At 40.3% G+C, this 17,734-nt stretch overlaps 1 protein-coding gene across 5 annotated transcripts in view; it reads left to right on the top strand.

The window, feature by feature from the left end:
- Window positions 1–16,500, top strand: part of ADARB1 (adenosine deaminase RNA specific B1) — a 74,426-nt gene extending 57,926 nt beyond the window's left edge. For 4 of the 5 annotated variants that reach the window (XM_035570466.2, XM_035570476.2, XM_050711425.1 and 1 more), the window contains 3 exons: window positions 5,345–5,526; window positions 14,726–14,904; window positions 15,683–16,500. In XM_035570466.2, coding sequence (XP_035426359.1) covers window positions 5,345–5,526; window positions 14,726–14,904; window positions 15,683–15,859 — 538 coding nt within the window. In that variant the 3' untranslated portion in view covers window positions 15,860–16,500. Of the gene's footprint in view, window positions 1–5,344; window positions 5,527–14,725; window positions 14,905–15,682 lie in introns of those variants that run through there. The other variant, XR_007708447.1, reaches the window with a different exon arrangement.
- Window positions 16,501–17,734: the final 1,234 nt, after the last annotated feature.

The raw sequence follows: 17,734 nt of genomic DNA, 5'->3' as shown, positions 1-17,734 counted from the left end.
GAAAATACTTCATCAAAAACAATTATCTGTTGATACAATTTTTATGGAAAATTTTCAACAAAATAGTAGTGTGTAGGTCAGACCAGATGTAACTTGTTTCTCATCACAAGATTCGCTACACCTTGCATCATTTTGTTCAGCAGAATGGCCCCACTGAAATCAATGAGTTTATATTACAGAAAGAAGTATCATTGGTTTGGTGCCTACTCGCTTTCTAAAAGCAAGCTAACTAAAAGCTAATTTTGGGAGTATGCTTTCCGTAGTGTATTCTCTGATGACGACACTGTTTTAGGAGATTAACATTACCCATGATGAGCTGCTGCATTCTCCCTGCGTACTGCAGCTCCCTGCCTCTCTCAGTGCAGTTGTTTATGGAGTTGTGCTGTAAACCAGATAAGAGAAACTGCATTTTCAAAATACAAGGTCAGTGCTGTGACTTACAGCACAGCTCTGGCAAGGCACAATGCAGGGGCAGCACCTGATGGTGCTTTTTATGTTCTGACCTTTCCAGTGGCAAGCAGCTCTCTCTACCTGCCTGTTTTTCAGTACATATATATATATATATATATAAAACTTGAATCATGTCACTGGTCTGACTTTATGGAAAGCCATACAAACAATTAAATTAGAAGACAGAGGAGGATCAAGGTTGTGATATGCAGAGTCCTCTTCAATGAGACTTAGTCCTGGGGGAATGATGGAGTACAGCTTCATGCTACAGATTACAGCATCCTTTGTCTGTAATCCTCCCTATGCTTTTTAACTGTTTGAGCTGCTCAGTGGCCAAATTGATGGATAAACTTATCATTTCTATTGTCTTGTCCCAGAAAAGCAGCATCAGCTAATATGTGTGGTGATGGGAACACAGCAATTCTTAATCCAGGTGCTAGTAAGGGCCACTGTGATATGTCAGCTATTACATCTAAGGAAAATGGAGAGCTATGGTTTTGATATGTAGCTTTTGTTTACCTTCTTATGCTTAAGTACTTTCCTAACTGTTACTAGAAGAGCTTTAGAATATTTTTTTTGCCCTGCCAAACACAGTAGTGGTTATATATCATCTCATTGAGGCCCTGGTAGAGAGTGAAGCAAACTACTTGGTGACTGTGCCATGAAAAGCTGCTCGGAAGTGAAGAGAATCAGGTTAGGACAAGTAAATAAGCTTTTGTTTGAATGCACTGGCATCACATCAGGTTGCCTTTCCATGCATTGTGCATCACTTGCAGAGCTGAAGGTGAAGGGGATATTGCATGCTGCTGAACCTTGGATGGTGCTCAGCTGTGGGTATCCCTGTCTGCACAAGGTGCCCCACCTTCCCTTGCATTAGAATGCTGTCTCACTGGTGGAGATCTGACCAACCAAACAAATGCGATCTTACTCAGGTACTGAATAAATCACCATTAACTGTAATGAGATCAAGACACACAACTCAAATAGAGGCACCTGTTTTTAAGTGTTAGCCTAGAACTAAATCCTGTGGCTTGTGGTTTGCAGCAACATAAAAGCTGTTATTTAAAACATTAATTTTGGTTTGAAATTTTATAATCCTTGTGAAAGAAAATCTCTTGATTCTTGTGGTAGCTTAAAATCTGAACATTCAGAATATCATATGAATTTTATCAGAATATGTCATCAGTGGCACTGGTTTTATGTTCAGCTAGACGTATTTTTCCAGTGTAAAGTTTTACACTGGAGGATGTCTCCCTGCCTACTGAGGCTCTTTTCCCCTTCAGCAAACTCTTCTCTGTGAACTGTACCTTAGGCATTTCAGTATTGCCATTGACATAATGCAGCAGTCCAGCATTCTGTCTAATCTTGTGCTTTAGTGCATTTTTGTTGTTGTTGTTGCAAATGTCATGCCATTTTTTTGTTTTAATGGTGAGACAAGTTATTGCCTGGGTCCAGTATGCTCTGTGATCTGCACAGTAAGATATGGACCGAAGATCAAGTCATTTTATGCAGGAGTACTGCATTTTTGCCCATGGCTGTTGCAGAAGTGATTTTAACTGCTGATTTAGTGATTGGAAACATTTCTGCCACTATCACGTTTTAGAGCCATCAAATGTTCCTACCTGAGCACTGTGCCATGGCCAGGGTCGGCGTCCATTCTGCTGCAGCGTGCATTGCAGAAGAAAGCTTTGTTTCTGTGTTATAAAACCAATGTGAGCATTGGAGGGTCTGGGTTTGCAAGCTAGATTTACATAGCATTGGTTACTTCACCCTTTTCTCATACTATTTTACATATTAACGTGAAGAAAAAAAAACATTTTGTTAGGTGTTTCGCTGGCTTGGTGGAAAAGGCAATACAAGAAAGCTGGAGAGGGACTTTTTGTCAGGGAGTGTAGTGATAGGACAAGAAGTAATGGCTTTAAACCAAAAGAGGGTAGGTTTAGATCAGCTATCTGGAAGAAATTCTTTACTCTGAAGGTGGTGAGGCACTGGAACAGGCTGCCCAGAGAAGCTGTGGATGCCCCATACCTGGAAGTGCCCAAGGCCAGGCTGGATGGGGCTTTGAGCCACCTGGCTCAAATGGCAGGGGGGTTGGAACTGGATGGGGTTTAAGGTCCCTTCCAACCCAAACCATTCTATGATTCTATCCTGAATTTATTAACATTTTCTTTGATAAATTTTTCACTCTCAGCTCTGCATCTCATGGTTTGTAATGAACCTATACAGATTTGGCCCACTAACTTCAAAATAAGTTTCAGTAAATTTTAGTGCTAAATTGACAGCTTTTGTTGACAAACATTCTGACATGTCATGCTTGTAAATTGGCAGGAAGAGTCAGTTTTACCATTTCAGGTTTCAAAAGGCTTGTGTCTTTTTGAAAATTGATGCATATTATTGGTATAGCTACTTCTCAGTTTATATCTGTAGAGGTTGTTTTTGCTGTATGTGCTAATGTGAGTGAGAAATTAATGTTAGCCAGAAAGAAGTACAGTATAAATAGGAAAAAGCAAGAAAGCCTCTGCATAATCCTTTTTGCCTCAGTTACAATCTACAGAACTTCATTTGGGTTTCATGTTTATCTCTGACTCACTGCCAGTTTCTGAAATGGTTATTTATTTCTATGGATAATTATATCTTTTATTGTAACACTTGAAATTTAAAGGTAATTTAATAAACCTAATCACTATCCAACCCTGCCTGATCAATTTTACGAGGTTGAGGCTTTGCGTGTATAAGTGGTTTCTACAAAACTTGTATTTACAGTTGCTCTGAATCCATTGCTCACAGCGATAAAGCCCACCCCAGCAAAACCAGCAGGCACATGCAGTTATTACAGAATAGGAATTAACTGTAATACAGGTTCGTGTAGTTCACCTTGCAGAAGTTTGTTCAAGTGTCTAAACTCCTCATTTCAATTAAAAGACAAACTTCAGCTTTAACTTTGCCAGAGAAGGTCACCAAGTGTGGGAGGTGGGGAAGAAGCAGCAAAACACAAACTCTAGAAATACTGAAGATGGAAACAAGGGAAAAAGGGGTCTGGCAAAGGTTTTGTTTAGGGAGCCATGGCTTGCCAGAGGAATACTCTGGCTTTTTTTTTTAATTTCCATCCATCACTCAAGTACTGTTGAAGAAAAATAAGATGTAATGCGCCTAAGCTAAGGAAGCTTAATTTATGTTTCAGATACAATTGTAAGAACCCAATTTGCTGTGATTACTCTTGGATTCTTTCCAAATGTTTCTTCCATAGTATTATCTGTCTGTAGTAGTCCATATCCTTCTCTATCCTGCATGTAGGTAATATTGCAAATAACAAGAAAACTATTGTGATCTATTTGGCAATTAACGTACCTCTGTGCTTACAAAATTCTAGTCAAGGCAAAGTCCTTAGAAAGTCATCTCAGTACTGGGAGGCAATAATTTTCACTTGATACCTTTAACCTTATGTTTGGCTGTTCATTGCATTTTCACTGTCATACAAAATAGGCCATTATATAACGTAATAGATACCTTACTTTTTAGTAGTAGAGTATTTTTACTCATACATTAGGGCCAGCTTTTTTAATGACAGGTGAGTAAGCTAATCCATACTGCCTCAATTTTTACCCTCAGTAAAGATATGCAAATAAATTGTTTCCTCGGACTGCAATTTTTGTTTTACCCTTTCTTCAAAATTTTGCGAGACTTGTAGCCAAAGCATATAGTTCAGTTTTTCACAGTAGTGAAGCAGTTGTACTATACAATTTCTAGCCTGAACTGATGATGTATAGCCATGCCGTCCCAGCACAAGGTGCAAGAAACACTTTTAACACAATCAGAGTTCACTCATTTCTTAGGGAATCCCTGCATCTCATATTAGGGTGTGTATTTTAGTAAGGACAACCATTTCATATGAGCACAACAGCTTCTGTTGTGCTATTTTTAATTTTTATTTTTATTCAAGCACCAAAATAAATTTTCCTTCTGCTTGGGTACCCAGTCTGGATGTTGCAGTTGTACTCAGATGCACTATTTTAATAGTGACAAATTGTTTGCAAGTATACCTCAGAAAAGAGGTTAGTGGAAATACTCTACGGGAATCTTTGAGATTTTAAAAGGTGTTCCATATGGGTTTCATATGATTGTCACATATAGATTGAGAGCCAAAACTTGATTAAATGAACACAGATACAAAATCTCTTCAGTATTTTGCTCCTATGCATGCTAGATTCCTGCTACTGGACCTGTTCGACTGTGGGTCACAATGGTGCAGACAGGGATTTACGGTTGGTATCTGTGAAGCAGCTGAAGTAAGCAGAGAGTACCTGGAGGTTATTTTCCCCTGCCCACAAATATTGCAGGCAACTACAAATATTCTTTCTGACAGCAGGATGTGGACAGTTTGGTTAAGATGTAAAGAACAAACTTTCTATGAAGGTGATGAGGTACTGAGGTCTTGCAGACACAATCCCTGTGTTGTCAGAATGATGGTTTGCCCACTGCCACATGTATTTTGGAGGCGTCAGCTACTGTTTCTGATTAAGGATCTCACATTTTGGCTTTCTCTGATTGAATGATCCTGTCCATCTCTGACATTAGGGTGCTGCAAAATGTATCACCAGGCACAATAGAAGGGAAGTGAGGTTATGGAATCTGCTCCTGAAGTGGATGCTGACAGTAGACCTCTTGGTTGCCTTGCTCAGGATTTTGCTGAGCATCCCATAAACCGGTCTCTGAAATTCCAGCAGGTGTCACAGCTATGTTACCATAGCCATGTTCTGCTCAAGAGAGGAAAGGTTGAACGTCTGGTCCATTGTGATTAACTGCTGTTATGTCTGGCAGATGTTACTTGTTCCATTAAAAAGAAAGTTTTTTTTTGTTTTTGTTTTGTTTTGTTTTGTTTTTCCCTCCCTCTTAGGTGGAACGTATTGGGTATTCAAGGAGCCTTACTTAGCCTCTTTGTGGAGCCAATTTACTTCTCTAGCATCATCTTGGGGAGTTTATATCATGGGGATCATCTATCCAGAGCCGTATACCAGAGGATAGCAGAGATAGAAGATCTACCACCTCTTTATACACTCAACAGACCTTTACTTAGTGGCAAGTATCTAATGGAGAAGGCTGTACCGGTAACTAAGTCTGTTCCAGTAGCAATGTGATTTTGCAGTTCTCAAAACCTTGCAAATTATGTACTGTGAGTAAATTGCTTTCTGGTTACAACACAGAAGATACTGGCTAAGCCTAATATAGTTATTTAGACAGAAATATCTATCAAGAACCTTTCATTAGTTAAAGGGTGCCAAAAAGAGCTGGGGTATGAACTGGATGCAGTTTCATGTAATTGCTGTCTACAGTGTACCTTAGCAGTATGTGAGGCAAGTTGAAGGTTTAGTGAAACCTCTTATCATCCATGGGATAGCGTGTTAGCTCTCACTATCACTTCTCCTGCCCTTGCAGATATTTATTGAACTGCTGCATCATTTATTAGCATGACAAAATACATGTGTTTGGCTCACAATCTCTAGACCAGTAACCAGCTAAAAATGGATGGAAATAATGTCTCAGATGCTATTGGTTGTGTTTTCTTTTGTCATCATTCTGTTGGATGCAGCATTAGCATTAATTAGCATGGCACCCAATTTGTTTGCATGTCCCAATTATCACAGTATTTTCACTTCCACATTGTGCATTGTGTTAATGCACGAATGCTGTATTCAAATTCTGGTGGCATGTCCCTCAGAAATATTTTTAATATAATATTAAGTGTTAGCTGACAGACAGCAATGCAGTAAGCCCTGGCAAGTAATTAGCAGCTGCTGTTGAGATTTGTAAGTGTTGTTCTTTAGCATTGCACTGATCCTAGACTCCAGTGGGGCTAAGAGGACTGGCACTATTTGAATTAACAGGTCATAACTTGAGCCATGACTTAAAAAAAAAGTTCTGAAGTATCTTAAAAATTTCTAAAACTGCTAGTTGCAGTAGTGTTGTAAAAGCTTTAAAACTGAAATCTCTTATATTACCTATCATTGTGTGCATTGCTTTGTTCTGTAGAGCTTGGCTTTTGGCATGCCTGTTTATTTTCCAGGGGAGGAAAAAAAAAGATCAGAATTTTAAAGCATGTTTAAAGCTTGACGTGAATGCTAAAAATAAATATAGAGTGTGGGGGGAAGAAGGCATATCAAACAAACAGCTTTTTATTTTATTTTTTTTTAAAGAAAGGTAATTAATAAGAATTCCCTGAACCAGGATGTACTAAAGTATTGTGACATAATCATCCTTACAGTAACAAATACGTAATAGTGCCAACACTCACAGTACCTAATATTTGATTGTTGTATTGGCTTAGTAGCTGATGTATGGACTGTTGCTGCCTGATTTCTGGGAATTTTTATAAACTCTTCAAGACAGCATGGTGGGAGGAGCTTCTGTTGTTCTTTTCACAACATATAATAGCACCTTGGCTTCTTAAAAATCATCTTTCTGAAATACTGTTACCATCCATTTGCCATGAAATAGTACCATCTGTTTAAACAGTTCATCCAGAAATTGCTGATCAGTAAAGAGTGTTCAGAAATGTTCTCAGCTGTTGAGTTTTTATGAAAATGCATGTCTCAAAATGTACATGAAGGTTGTTTGAGATGAAGGACGGAGGAGAACTACTGTGATGAATTTCCTTCAAATGGATTAGTCTTGAAAGCTACTTTTCTGATCCACACTGTTGGATTCATCTGGGACATATGTGTAGCTACACATCGACTCTTTGATTCACTTATTTGACACTGTATTCTTATCTGCAGTACATGCCGCAGGAACAGCTCTCCCCAGTTCTGAGTTCCCCCTTTTACCACACACACAATTGTGCTATCGTTTCTCATTTCTAAATAGAAATAGCTGCTCAGTTATGGTATTCTCTTTCCCCACTATTTCTCACCTATTTAGCTGAGAAAACACTATAAAAGCTGTTCATAAAACAACTTTTTAAGTCTGCAAGGCCAATTGCATTAAGATGAAGCCGGACTAAACTATTATTATCTACTCTATTGGTGAAAATTGTATTTTCATCAAATGTTCTTTCTTTCTTCATAGGAGACTTTCTACTTATGCATCCCTTTCCCAGCAGGTTGGGTGGGAGCATGTGTAACGGAGCAGCTGTTTTTCAGTTAGGGGTGTGGGAAACCCTTATGTTTGTAGAAAGTTCTTTCCCTGTATCAACTCTTGGGAACCTTGGTTGCAGTACCCAGTCTTTCAGGATGCCTTTAGCACCACAGCACAGAGGGCATGTGAGCTCTCACTGAGAACTGGTCAGTTCAGTTGAGAGACGACAGGTTAAAATCTTGTGAATTTCTGAATAACCTGAAAAGGGAACGATTCCTCATTCAAATAAAATGATGGTGATCGTATAAATTTGCCAATAAAAAAAGGTACCAGTCTGCAGGTTAATCTGCTAAGGCTTTTTGGAGCCGCTTTTTGGAGATAGGCACAAAGAAGTTAACCTGGCACAGAAGTAGAGCAACAAAGCAAATGCTCCATTTAGAGAATCTGTCCTTGAATATCCTTGAGAGAAGTCATCGTTAAATGTAAAATGTCCATTGTACATATAAAAAGCAAGCTCCTTTTCACTGGAGGCAACTTCTGTGAAAATAATTTCATCAGGTTGTCCATGTTTATGGTTCGTGTCTGTGGAGCTCATGTGCTCAGATATCTCAGCCTCAGGGACCTGGGCTAATGGCACCTGCTTGGGTAATGTTTTTAAAGCAGATGGTAGGGTAGGCCCAGATGTCCTTCATGCTCTCCTGTCAGCAATATCTACTAAACTCAACAATGAACACTGACCTTGTGCCTGGCTTTTCTGGATAATCCATTTTTTCTTAGCTGTGATTATATTATTTCAGCCAAAGTTAATGATATCTGTTAAAGTTAATCATCTACTGATTATCTTGTCACCAGCATAAGAGATGTCTTAAGTAAGACTAAGATGTTAAGGTAAGATTAATCTAGCCCAGTATTCTTTTCCCACAGGCAGGTATGCAGTGATAAAACAGAAGAAAATGGTATGCCTCTGCAGATACCTCCTGAGAATTGCATCAGTAATCTGTGAATCGGAGACTTCCTGAGCTAGTCTTTGTGTTTAAGAATCCTTAATAGATTATTTTTTTTTATTTGTGAATTCCTGTTCCAGTTTTATGAATTGCTGTAAACTTCTTAGTTTCCACAACCTTCTTTAGTAAGGGCCATAGTGTTTTTAAAGACTTTTGCAATAGCGTTTACTTTTTACTAATTTAATTAGATGTTCGTTAGTGCTCTGTATGATACAGGTACACCATGTACCATATAGGTAGCAGTTGTTCCATGTTGCCTTTGTCTTGGTGCTCAGATCTCTATACCACTGTGGTATTCCCACTAAGTCCTATGTTTTCCAGACTAGAAAGTCTTAGTACGCTTTGTTTTTTCTTGCACGGAAAATACTCCATGCAAGGGTCATCTCTTTCATTTTACAATCACATTTTTGGGCTGGCAAAACCAGAGCAGCACATGATACTCAAAGTAAGGTAGCAGTAATTATTTGTATGGTACTCTATTTTGTTTTGTATTCCTTCAGTAATAATTCCCTGCATTCACTTTGCTCAATTTATTACTGTTGATCATTGACCTGACCTTTTGATAGAACTGAATATTCAAAATCATAGAACCATTTAGTTTAGAAAAGACCTTCAAGATTATCAAGTCCAACCATCAGCTTGATGACAAAATTTAGTGGTGTTTTGAATCTATTGCTGGTACCTATACACGTAAGAGAAAGTTGTATTTATATCTTCGTCTAGAGGTCTTTCCCTTGCTTACAGTACCATTATTAAATTTAATGACCATTAAAGTTAGTTTGCAGCATGTTTCTTAAATAGAACATCTAAAATTGGAGGGAGCAAGGGTCATCAAGTCCAAGCTCCTGGCTCCACACAAGACTTCCTTAAAATCAGGCCCTATGTGTGAAAGCTTTGTCCAAGTGCTTCTTGAACTCCATCCAGCAGGCTCAGTGCTGTGACCACTGTCTTGGAGAGCTGGTTCCAGTGCCCAACCACCCCCTCAGTGAACAGCCTCTGCCATGTGAGTGTGAAAAGAGCATGAGTAAGCTGGTAAAGAAGTGTAATTTATATCCAGTATTTGCTGAAAGAGCTGTACACAGCCTAGATATGTTGGTCTGGGGAGGGAGTCACTCACTAGAGGAAAAACATTAGGCAACAGATTTTTCTTATTTTATCCTTCTTAAATAGAGTGCTCTTTCATACTAACAAGAAAAGGGGCAAGACATCTTTTTGCAATACTAAACCATATCAGATCACTGTACTTGGTCTGTAATATATGAAACAAGCAAAGGTAATAGTACAGATATTTTTAAGCTAAATAAAAAATATGACCGACTGACCTATTTGTCATGAGGTGGCAATTTTTTAGCCCTGTTGTCTCAGTAGTTTTGATAAACAGTTTTTAGGTTAACAAGTTCACCAGTATGCTATATTAAGTAAATGGGTCTGTTTCACATAAGCTTCACAAAAAAACTTTGAATTTATATGTTTATGGAGAGTCAGAGTTGAGATTCCTTTTGTGTATGCCTACAGTTGATAGGTCTTTAGGTGCAGACCTTCTGTTGGGTGCCACTCTGTGGCAGGGTTTGTTTGCTATGCAGCATTTGGACTTTAATGGTGCAGGATGAGTTGTGTTGTGCATAATCATAGAATCATTAAGGTTGGAAAAAGCCTCCAGATCATCTGGTCCAACCATCACCCTAATCCCAATATCACCCACTATACTATGTCCCTAAGCACCATGTCCAACCTTTCATTAAACACCCCCAGGGACAGTGATGCCACCACTTCCCTAGGCAACTCATTCCAACGCCTGACTGCTCTTTCTGAGAAGAAATGTCTCCTAATTTCCAACGTGAACCTCCCCTGGCACAACTTCAGGCCATTCCCTCTAGTCCTATCACTAGTTACCTGTGAGAAGAGGCCGACCCCCAGCTCCCCACACCTTCCTTTCAGGTAGTTGCAGAGAGCAATGAGGTCTCCCCCGAGCCTCCTCTTCTCCAGACTAAACACCCCCAGTTCCCTCAGCCGTTCCCCATAGGACTTGTGTTCCAGGCCCTTCACCAGCTTTGTAGCCCTCCTCTGGACACGTTCCAGGGCCTGAATGTCCTTCTTGTAGTGAGGGGCCCAAAACTGAACACAGCACTCGAGGTGCGGCCTCACCAGAGCAGAGTACAGGGAACGATCACCTCCCTGGTCCTGCTGGCTGCACTATTCCTGATACAAGCCAGGATGTTGTTGGCCTTCTTGGCCACCTGGGCACACTGCCGGGTCATATTCAGGTGAGCATCAACCAACACTCCCAGGTCCTTTACCTCTGCACAGCTTTTGAGCCACTCTGCCCCAAGCCTGTAGTGCTGCATGGGGTTGTTGTGGCCAAAGTGCAGGACCCAGCACTTCGCCATGTTGAACCTCACCCCGTTGGCCAATGCCCATCGAACCATCCCGTCCAGTTCCCTCTGTGGGGCCCTCCTACCCTCCGGCAGATCAACACTTCCCCCCAACTTGGTATCGTCTGCAAACTTACTGAGGGTACACTCAATTCCCTCATCCAAATCATCAATAAAGGTATCTTCTGCAGTTTTTAAGACATGATGCATAAATTAATTGCCAGCCACTCAGAAAACAGAAGTTTTGACAATCTTTCCTAAAAGAAATCAGAGAGTAACTCTTTAGGAATTTTTCTTTCCAATTTTCTTTTTTTTTAATTTATATTTTAAGAAAATGTGGAATGGTGACACTGTTGCTTATTATTTACTCGTGATTTACAGGTAATCAGTCATAGTGATGAGGTTGACATAAGCCAAGCATAAAAATATGACAACATCTGGAAATTCAATATGATTGATATTTTAAAATGTTTATTTATTAAATGAGGAATTGGTTTTAGTAAGCAAACTGAATTTTGCCATGTCATTCAAGATCTAAGACCTTGTAGCTTTTGTGCATGCTCAGCTCTGCACCCCGCAAGTGGGTGTTTTACTCAGAGGTGTTGTAAGACCAGGGCCAAGTGAGCAAGTCCTATGTTCATCTGCCTCTTAGGTTGGTTTAATTTGTTTATTAGGTTGTATTTCAAATATCAGCAAGAAATGCATCTTGCTGCAATACTTATATTGAATTCATACAAATTTACTAGATTTTATTAGGTGTAAAACCTAGCAGAGACTGAGATCTCAGAGTACATTTGGAATAGGCTTGTGTTAAAGTAAAAATGGTATCTTTATTAGAAAGGAAAAAAAGAAGAAAAAAACCACAAACGCACATGTTTGTTCTCCTCTGATGAGAGATCCTAAGTTTTGCCACCCCTGTAATGTCTGTGAGGTCTGCTGGATCAAACCCACCGCACTGCACAGCATTTCTGTAGTGCACAGCCCAAACCACTTGCTGTGCTGATGCCCTTGGCTGCTGCATGAGAACCCTGGGGGCAGTGCTGGAGTGGTCCTGATACGTGTGTGGGAGATGGGCTGTGTATGAATTGCACTGGCTGTCATAATCTTTAGGCACAGTACTGTGGTAATATATATGGTGCATTTCTGCAGCATTGGGCTGCTGTGGGGGGAATAAATCCTGCCTTTGGCAGCCTGGGCTGGTCGCCAGCTTCTCTTCACACTTAGATTAGATTTCCAGAAAGCCATCTTTGACAGATGTTGCAAAATCTAACATCTGAGCAAAATGATCTGAGGTCTCCCTTAGCACTTGAGCCCTGCAGATCACCATTTCTGGGTGTATTAGGTGGCAATGAGCATGTAAAATGGGGAGGCAGCTGAATCACAACCAGATTTATGCTGAAAGACTCAATTGTCTGTTGTTTTTGGCTTCCTGCACAGGATGTTGAGGTTGGGGCTCACTCTGTCTAACTTGGGTGCCCACAACATCTGTGCCTCTGCCAGTGCTAATCACGTCATTGTCCCTGTCTAGTTGGTAAGAAGAAGGAGGTGCTATCACATCAGACATCCTCTGCTGAAGAGTGAGAGTTCGGTCAGACTCCCCTGATGCGCTCCTCTTCCCATAGCCTGGAAGGAGGAAGGTTTAACAAAGAAAGTCACATGTTGCTGGTTCCCAGCTTTTCTTTCAGGCACTCATTTACACATTTAGAAACATTTACGGAAACAGCATCAAACTACATTTTTAAGACAGTTGGATTTATGTAAAAATAATGGTAGCTTTTCATGAAATAGGCTCAACAGTTTTTGAAATGTAGATGCCTCCAGGTCTTGATTGGCAAGACATCTTGTCATCTCATACCACTGTGCTGACCTACCTCCGTTTTCACAAGGGAATGTAAAAAAGCACATTGTAGGCACTTCTAAATAAGGATGACTTCTCCAATAAGACTGCAGTCCCAAGTTGCTGAATAATTGTTTGTGCTGAAACATGACTGGGGTTCGTAGTCTTATACTTGTTTTGAAAAGAGAAGTGAAACACAACTAAACTTTTACAGTAGCAGAGTGAAAAGGAATTAATCAGACAGTTACAGCTGTCAAAACTTTTCTTTAACTGCCCTGTCCTATACTCAGCTAGTGCTGCTACTGAGTGGGCTTTGAGGGCAGTGGTTTCTTGTGCAGGAGCATAGCAACAATTTTTTCTGCTTCGTAGTTATCGGCAGGGTAATAACTCCTTCATCAGTTTGTCCTGCAAGGCAGACCTGAGATGCAAGTGTGTTGTAGTTTAACCCAGCAGGCAGCTAAGTACCACACAGCCACTTGCTCACTCCCCCTCAGTGGGATGGGGGACACAACTGAGAAAGATAAAAAGACGTGAACTAATGGGCTGAGATAAGGACAGTTTAGTAGGAAAGAAAGGAAAAAATGCACAAAACAATTGCTCACCATCAGCTGACTGATTCCCAGCTGGACCCTGAGCAATGTCAGTTCCTCCCAGCCAGCTCCCCACAGTTTTATTGTTCAGCACGATGCCGTATGGTATGGGACATCCCTCTGGCCAGTCTGGGCCAGCTGTCCTGGCCCTGTCCCCTCCTAGATTCCTGTGCACCCCTAGCCTCCTTGCTGGCAGGGCAGCACAAGAAGCTGAAAAACCCTTGCCTCTGTGTAAGCACTGCTCAGCAACAACTAAAACATCGGGCTGCTACCAGCATTATTTTTGTCCTAAATCCAAAACACAGCAACATACCAGCTACTAGGAAGAAAATTAACTCTATCCCAGCCAAAACTAGGGCACTGTCTCCAAGGCAGCTAAACCAAAAGCCCACTGGTGCCCTTCTGGGTCCTTGAAGTACCCTCTCCTGAGGCAGTCTGTGCCGAGCATGTATGGAACCTCTGGGCCAGTCACAATGGGCTGTTCTTGCCCCTTGTTCCCAGTTAGGCTCACTTCGGCCTCCAGTACAGTTGGCTGTCACTCCAGAAATACAGATGGGTTCTGCCCCTTTGTAGCTTGGTGGCATTAGGGTACAGTGTACACAGGTGTCCACTAGAGCCTTGTACTCCTGTGGGTCTGATGTGCCAGGCCATTGGATCCACGCAGTCCAGTAAATCCAGTTGTCCCTTTTCTCTGCCTGGCTGGAGACAGGGCCCCTCTAGTCCTGGTCATTGTGTTTGAATTTGTTACTTGCTTTGTGTAAACGTGAATCAGACATCCCGTCATTAAGGTCAGAAGTAAGATCATCCTATCTACTCTATCTGGAAAACTGCCTACTGGACAGTGGAGCAATTTAAAACACTCTATTAGCTTTCTGGATTCCACATTTGTTCAGGGGTGAATTCCAAAACCTTAACTCTGTGTAAGCACTGCTCAGCCACAACTGACAACATTAGTGTGTTATCAATGTTATCTTCATCCTGAATACCAAATGCAGCACTATACCAGCTATTGTGTAGAAAATTAACTCTATCCCACCCAAAACCAGAACAGTGCAGTAAGGTGCTAATATCACTGTCCACATGGAACTGTGTCACAGACCTCTCTCCACAGTCTCCTCCACTGAGGAAGCTGGTTTCTCACAGCTCCAGTGATGTACGCTTGCCCAGCTAGGAATGACAGTGAAAGACCATTTTTAACCACAATGAAAATTAAATACATGTGGCAGTATCTCCATGATTCAGTGAAAAATCCGCAGGAGAATGTGCTCATAGTAGAAGAATCACTTGTAAGAATGCCTAGCGATGTGATTTCAGTAGCTCTAGTATATTGGTTACTACCCAGTAAGAATAATCATCAAGAGTCATATTTATTATTGTCATTAAATCTCTCTCTTCTTTCAGGTATTAGCAATGCAGAAGCACGCCAACCAGGGAAAGCACCAAACTTCAGTGTAAACTGGACAGTAGGAGACACTTGTCTTGAAGTTATTAATGCTACAACTGGCAAAGATGAAATGGGTCGTGCATCTCGCCTTTGTAAACATGCTTTGTACAGCCGCTGGATGCGTATTCATGCAAAGGTACATACACCAAAGTGCAAGATTTTTCATTTCTAAATGGTGTATTCATGTGCTACTTTCTGTATCTAGAAGCCACTTTATGAGCCTGTCTTAAACTGAACTTAAAACTGCCACTAGCTACCAGCCTATGTAGTAATGGAAAACAACACATTCATTTTTATTATTTTTTGATCTTATAATACCTGGTACAAAATGCATGCAAGGGTCTGATAATCTTTTGTTATAGTGAAGTAAAAACAAAGGGTTCTAACTCCTTTGAACTTACTTTAATTTGTTTGGAAATATAATCCCAGTTTCACTGAAATGAAACCTACGTAGATTTCACGCTGTCCTGTCTTAGGAAGAAAAGACACAAGAAAGTATCCGTTAACGCCTTTTCAGTGTCTAGGCTTCTTCTGCTAAAGGATGTTGATAATCTGGAAGAAGCAAAAGGCATTCTAGCTATGGTGGAACTACCACAGCAATACTGAAAAGTGAAGTCCAGAGTGCCCCTCTCTGGATGTGGTACTGCTCTGCAGGGGGGTGCACTTTTTCTCTTTGCTTGGAGAACTGAAGATGCAGTTAGGTGTGATGAGGCTAGATACAGAGGCTAGATTCCAGATGGCTGGAAGGAGAAGCATATAGTGTTTTTTTTCAAGCTCGTCTGCCTTTGCCTGTACATTTGGTTTAGTACTTCGTTACCTTGTTTAATAATAGCTGTTTTAATAACTCAGTTACTCTTGAGCTGTTTGGTTGAATAGATCATTTTCTCTCTTCTTGTCTTTTTTAATCTGCACAGCTTTCCTCCAGCTTGCGCTCAAAGATTCTCAAGCCTAACTTGTACCATGAAACCAAGCAAGGAGCCACTGAGTATCAAACTGCCAAAGAGCGTTTGTTTAAAGCATTCCTGAAGGCAGGACTTGGAGCCTGGGTGGAGAAACCCATAGAACAGGATCAGTTTTCTCTCACTGTCTGATTCACAGACTGCACATCACTTTGAAAAGGGAGTTGCTTTGGAAATCCTGGTGTCCAGCATTGCTTTCTGGCATCTCCACAGCTGTTAAAACATCTTTTTACTGTTTGGAGTTTTTTTTTTCCCCCATTTTTTAGGAAACTTGATGGTAGCTGTTTTTATTTTGCCTAAGTATTGAAACTCAGTGATAATCTGATACATAATTGTGCATTTTATTATGGGAAAGTCATTTCTGGTGTATTTCTGGAAATACTTTTACTGTAGAAAATTTGCAGTAAGGCTCTCCTTACAGTATACAATGACTCATTTTTTCTGGGTTAAAATATTTTTTTTAATTCAATGTCATCAAGTGCATGAAGAAATTAAAGTTTCTTTGGATTTTACACCACACTTTTAGGAAGTAGCTTAATTTTTTAAAAAGAAATTAGGTGACAAGACTGATTCTACTCCTCTGCTAACTTTTGAACTGCATATAGACCATAAAGCCAGAATGAAGTCTGGACAGCTAGTTTTTCCCCACTTCCTTGCTCTTTAAAACCAGCTGCTGAAAACTTAAGGTCTTTGATGTATGTATTTATTAGTCTGTGATCCAGTTTTTAACATGCAGCTTTTTATTCTGTTTTTAAAAATACATTTACCTTCCATTTACACAAATTGTGAAGTCTTTTTTTTTTTACCCTTGTAAACTGGAAACAACAAAATAATTATTTGTAAGTTAAGAGGTTTAGTCTATAATGTGCAGAAATCTGTTTAATCTGTTTAGAATTAGGTGATTTGTACATCCCAGAAACTCATTAGAATATGATCACAACTATAACATGTCAATTCAAAAAAAAAAAGGAAAAAGAAAAATTGTTCCATTTTAAGGGTACTAAGCCTGAATTGCCAAAAACAATCACTCACTAAGTATTAATTGCTCTCTTCTAGAAGAAATGAAAAGCTCATGTATGGACAAAAAGTTGTTAAAACTTCTTTCCTGTGAGTTACATTTCCTTTCATTCAAGTTGTGTCCCTTTGAGATTTCATTGCCTTTTGCCTTTATGTGTGTGATGGTCCTCATGAAACTAATTAGGTAAGTTACTCTTAAATGTGCTTTTGTTTGCTTTGACTATTACATGTTTTTTGTAAAGATGTAGACACTTCAGCTTTATGTAAAAATGTAAGATAGAAGGGAAATATTTTGAGATCTGTTTAATTAACTGGTGTATAGAAGGCACTTTTAAAAACACTTTTTAGTACATGATGTTTAGGAGTGGATTAGAGAATGCCTGCTGTCATTTCTCTGCTCCCACAGTCTGTGTCCAAACACAACCTGTGGCTTGTACCTATTCAAGAATCCTATGTGCTTTCTGGAAGGCCCCTTGGTGATTCTCTGTCATCCTTTTGCAAACAATGAAGGTCATGTTTTGTGACACAGGACTTTGTGACGCAATACCCAAGCCAAGTGTGTTTCAGCAACGTTGCTCCAGCTGATAGGTCTTGTCCCTCAGCTCTACATCACCACCCCTTCCTGTGCTGCATTGGACATCAGATCAGTGGGCTGGTCCATGCTTTGAAGTCAAGTTAAGACTTATTTTTAGGCCCACATTGGGTCAGAGATCCAGCTCTGAGTCATGTTGGCACATCTGCGGAAGAAGTGAAGTGGAGCGCAGGAATCCCTGCAGCCAGCTTCATGACTAAAGCCTGTGTCTCATGCAGTCATAACTTAAGTTACAGTACCTCAGACCAAGTATCTCCTGGGGGTTAGCAGCTACTTTGCCCATTGGAGACTTTGGTATAAAACCAGTTCTGGCCTATCACGAATGCTGAGGAGATGTGCTGCTTTGTTATTGCTTGAGTAGGAGCCTGTTTTTAACTTCAAAAAATGGTCAGGCCTGA

The sequence above is a fragment of the Cygnus atratus genome, chromosome 6 (genome assembly GCF_013377495.2).
Source record: "Cygnus atratus isolate AKBS03 ecotype Queensland, Australia chromosome 6, CAtr_DNAZoo_HiC_assembly, whole genome shotgun sequence".
Lineage (NCBI taxonomy): Eukaryota > Metazoa > Chordata > Aves > Anseriformes > Anatidae > Cygnus > Cygnus atratus.
This window is presented reverse-complemented; position numbering and strand designations above follow the sequence as displayed.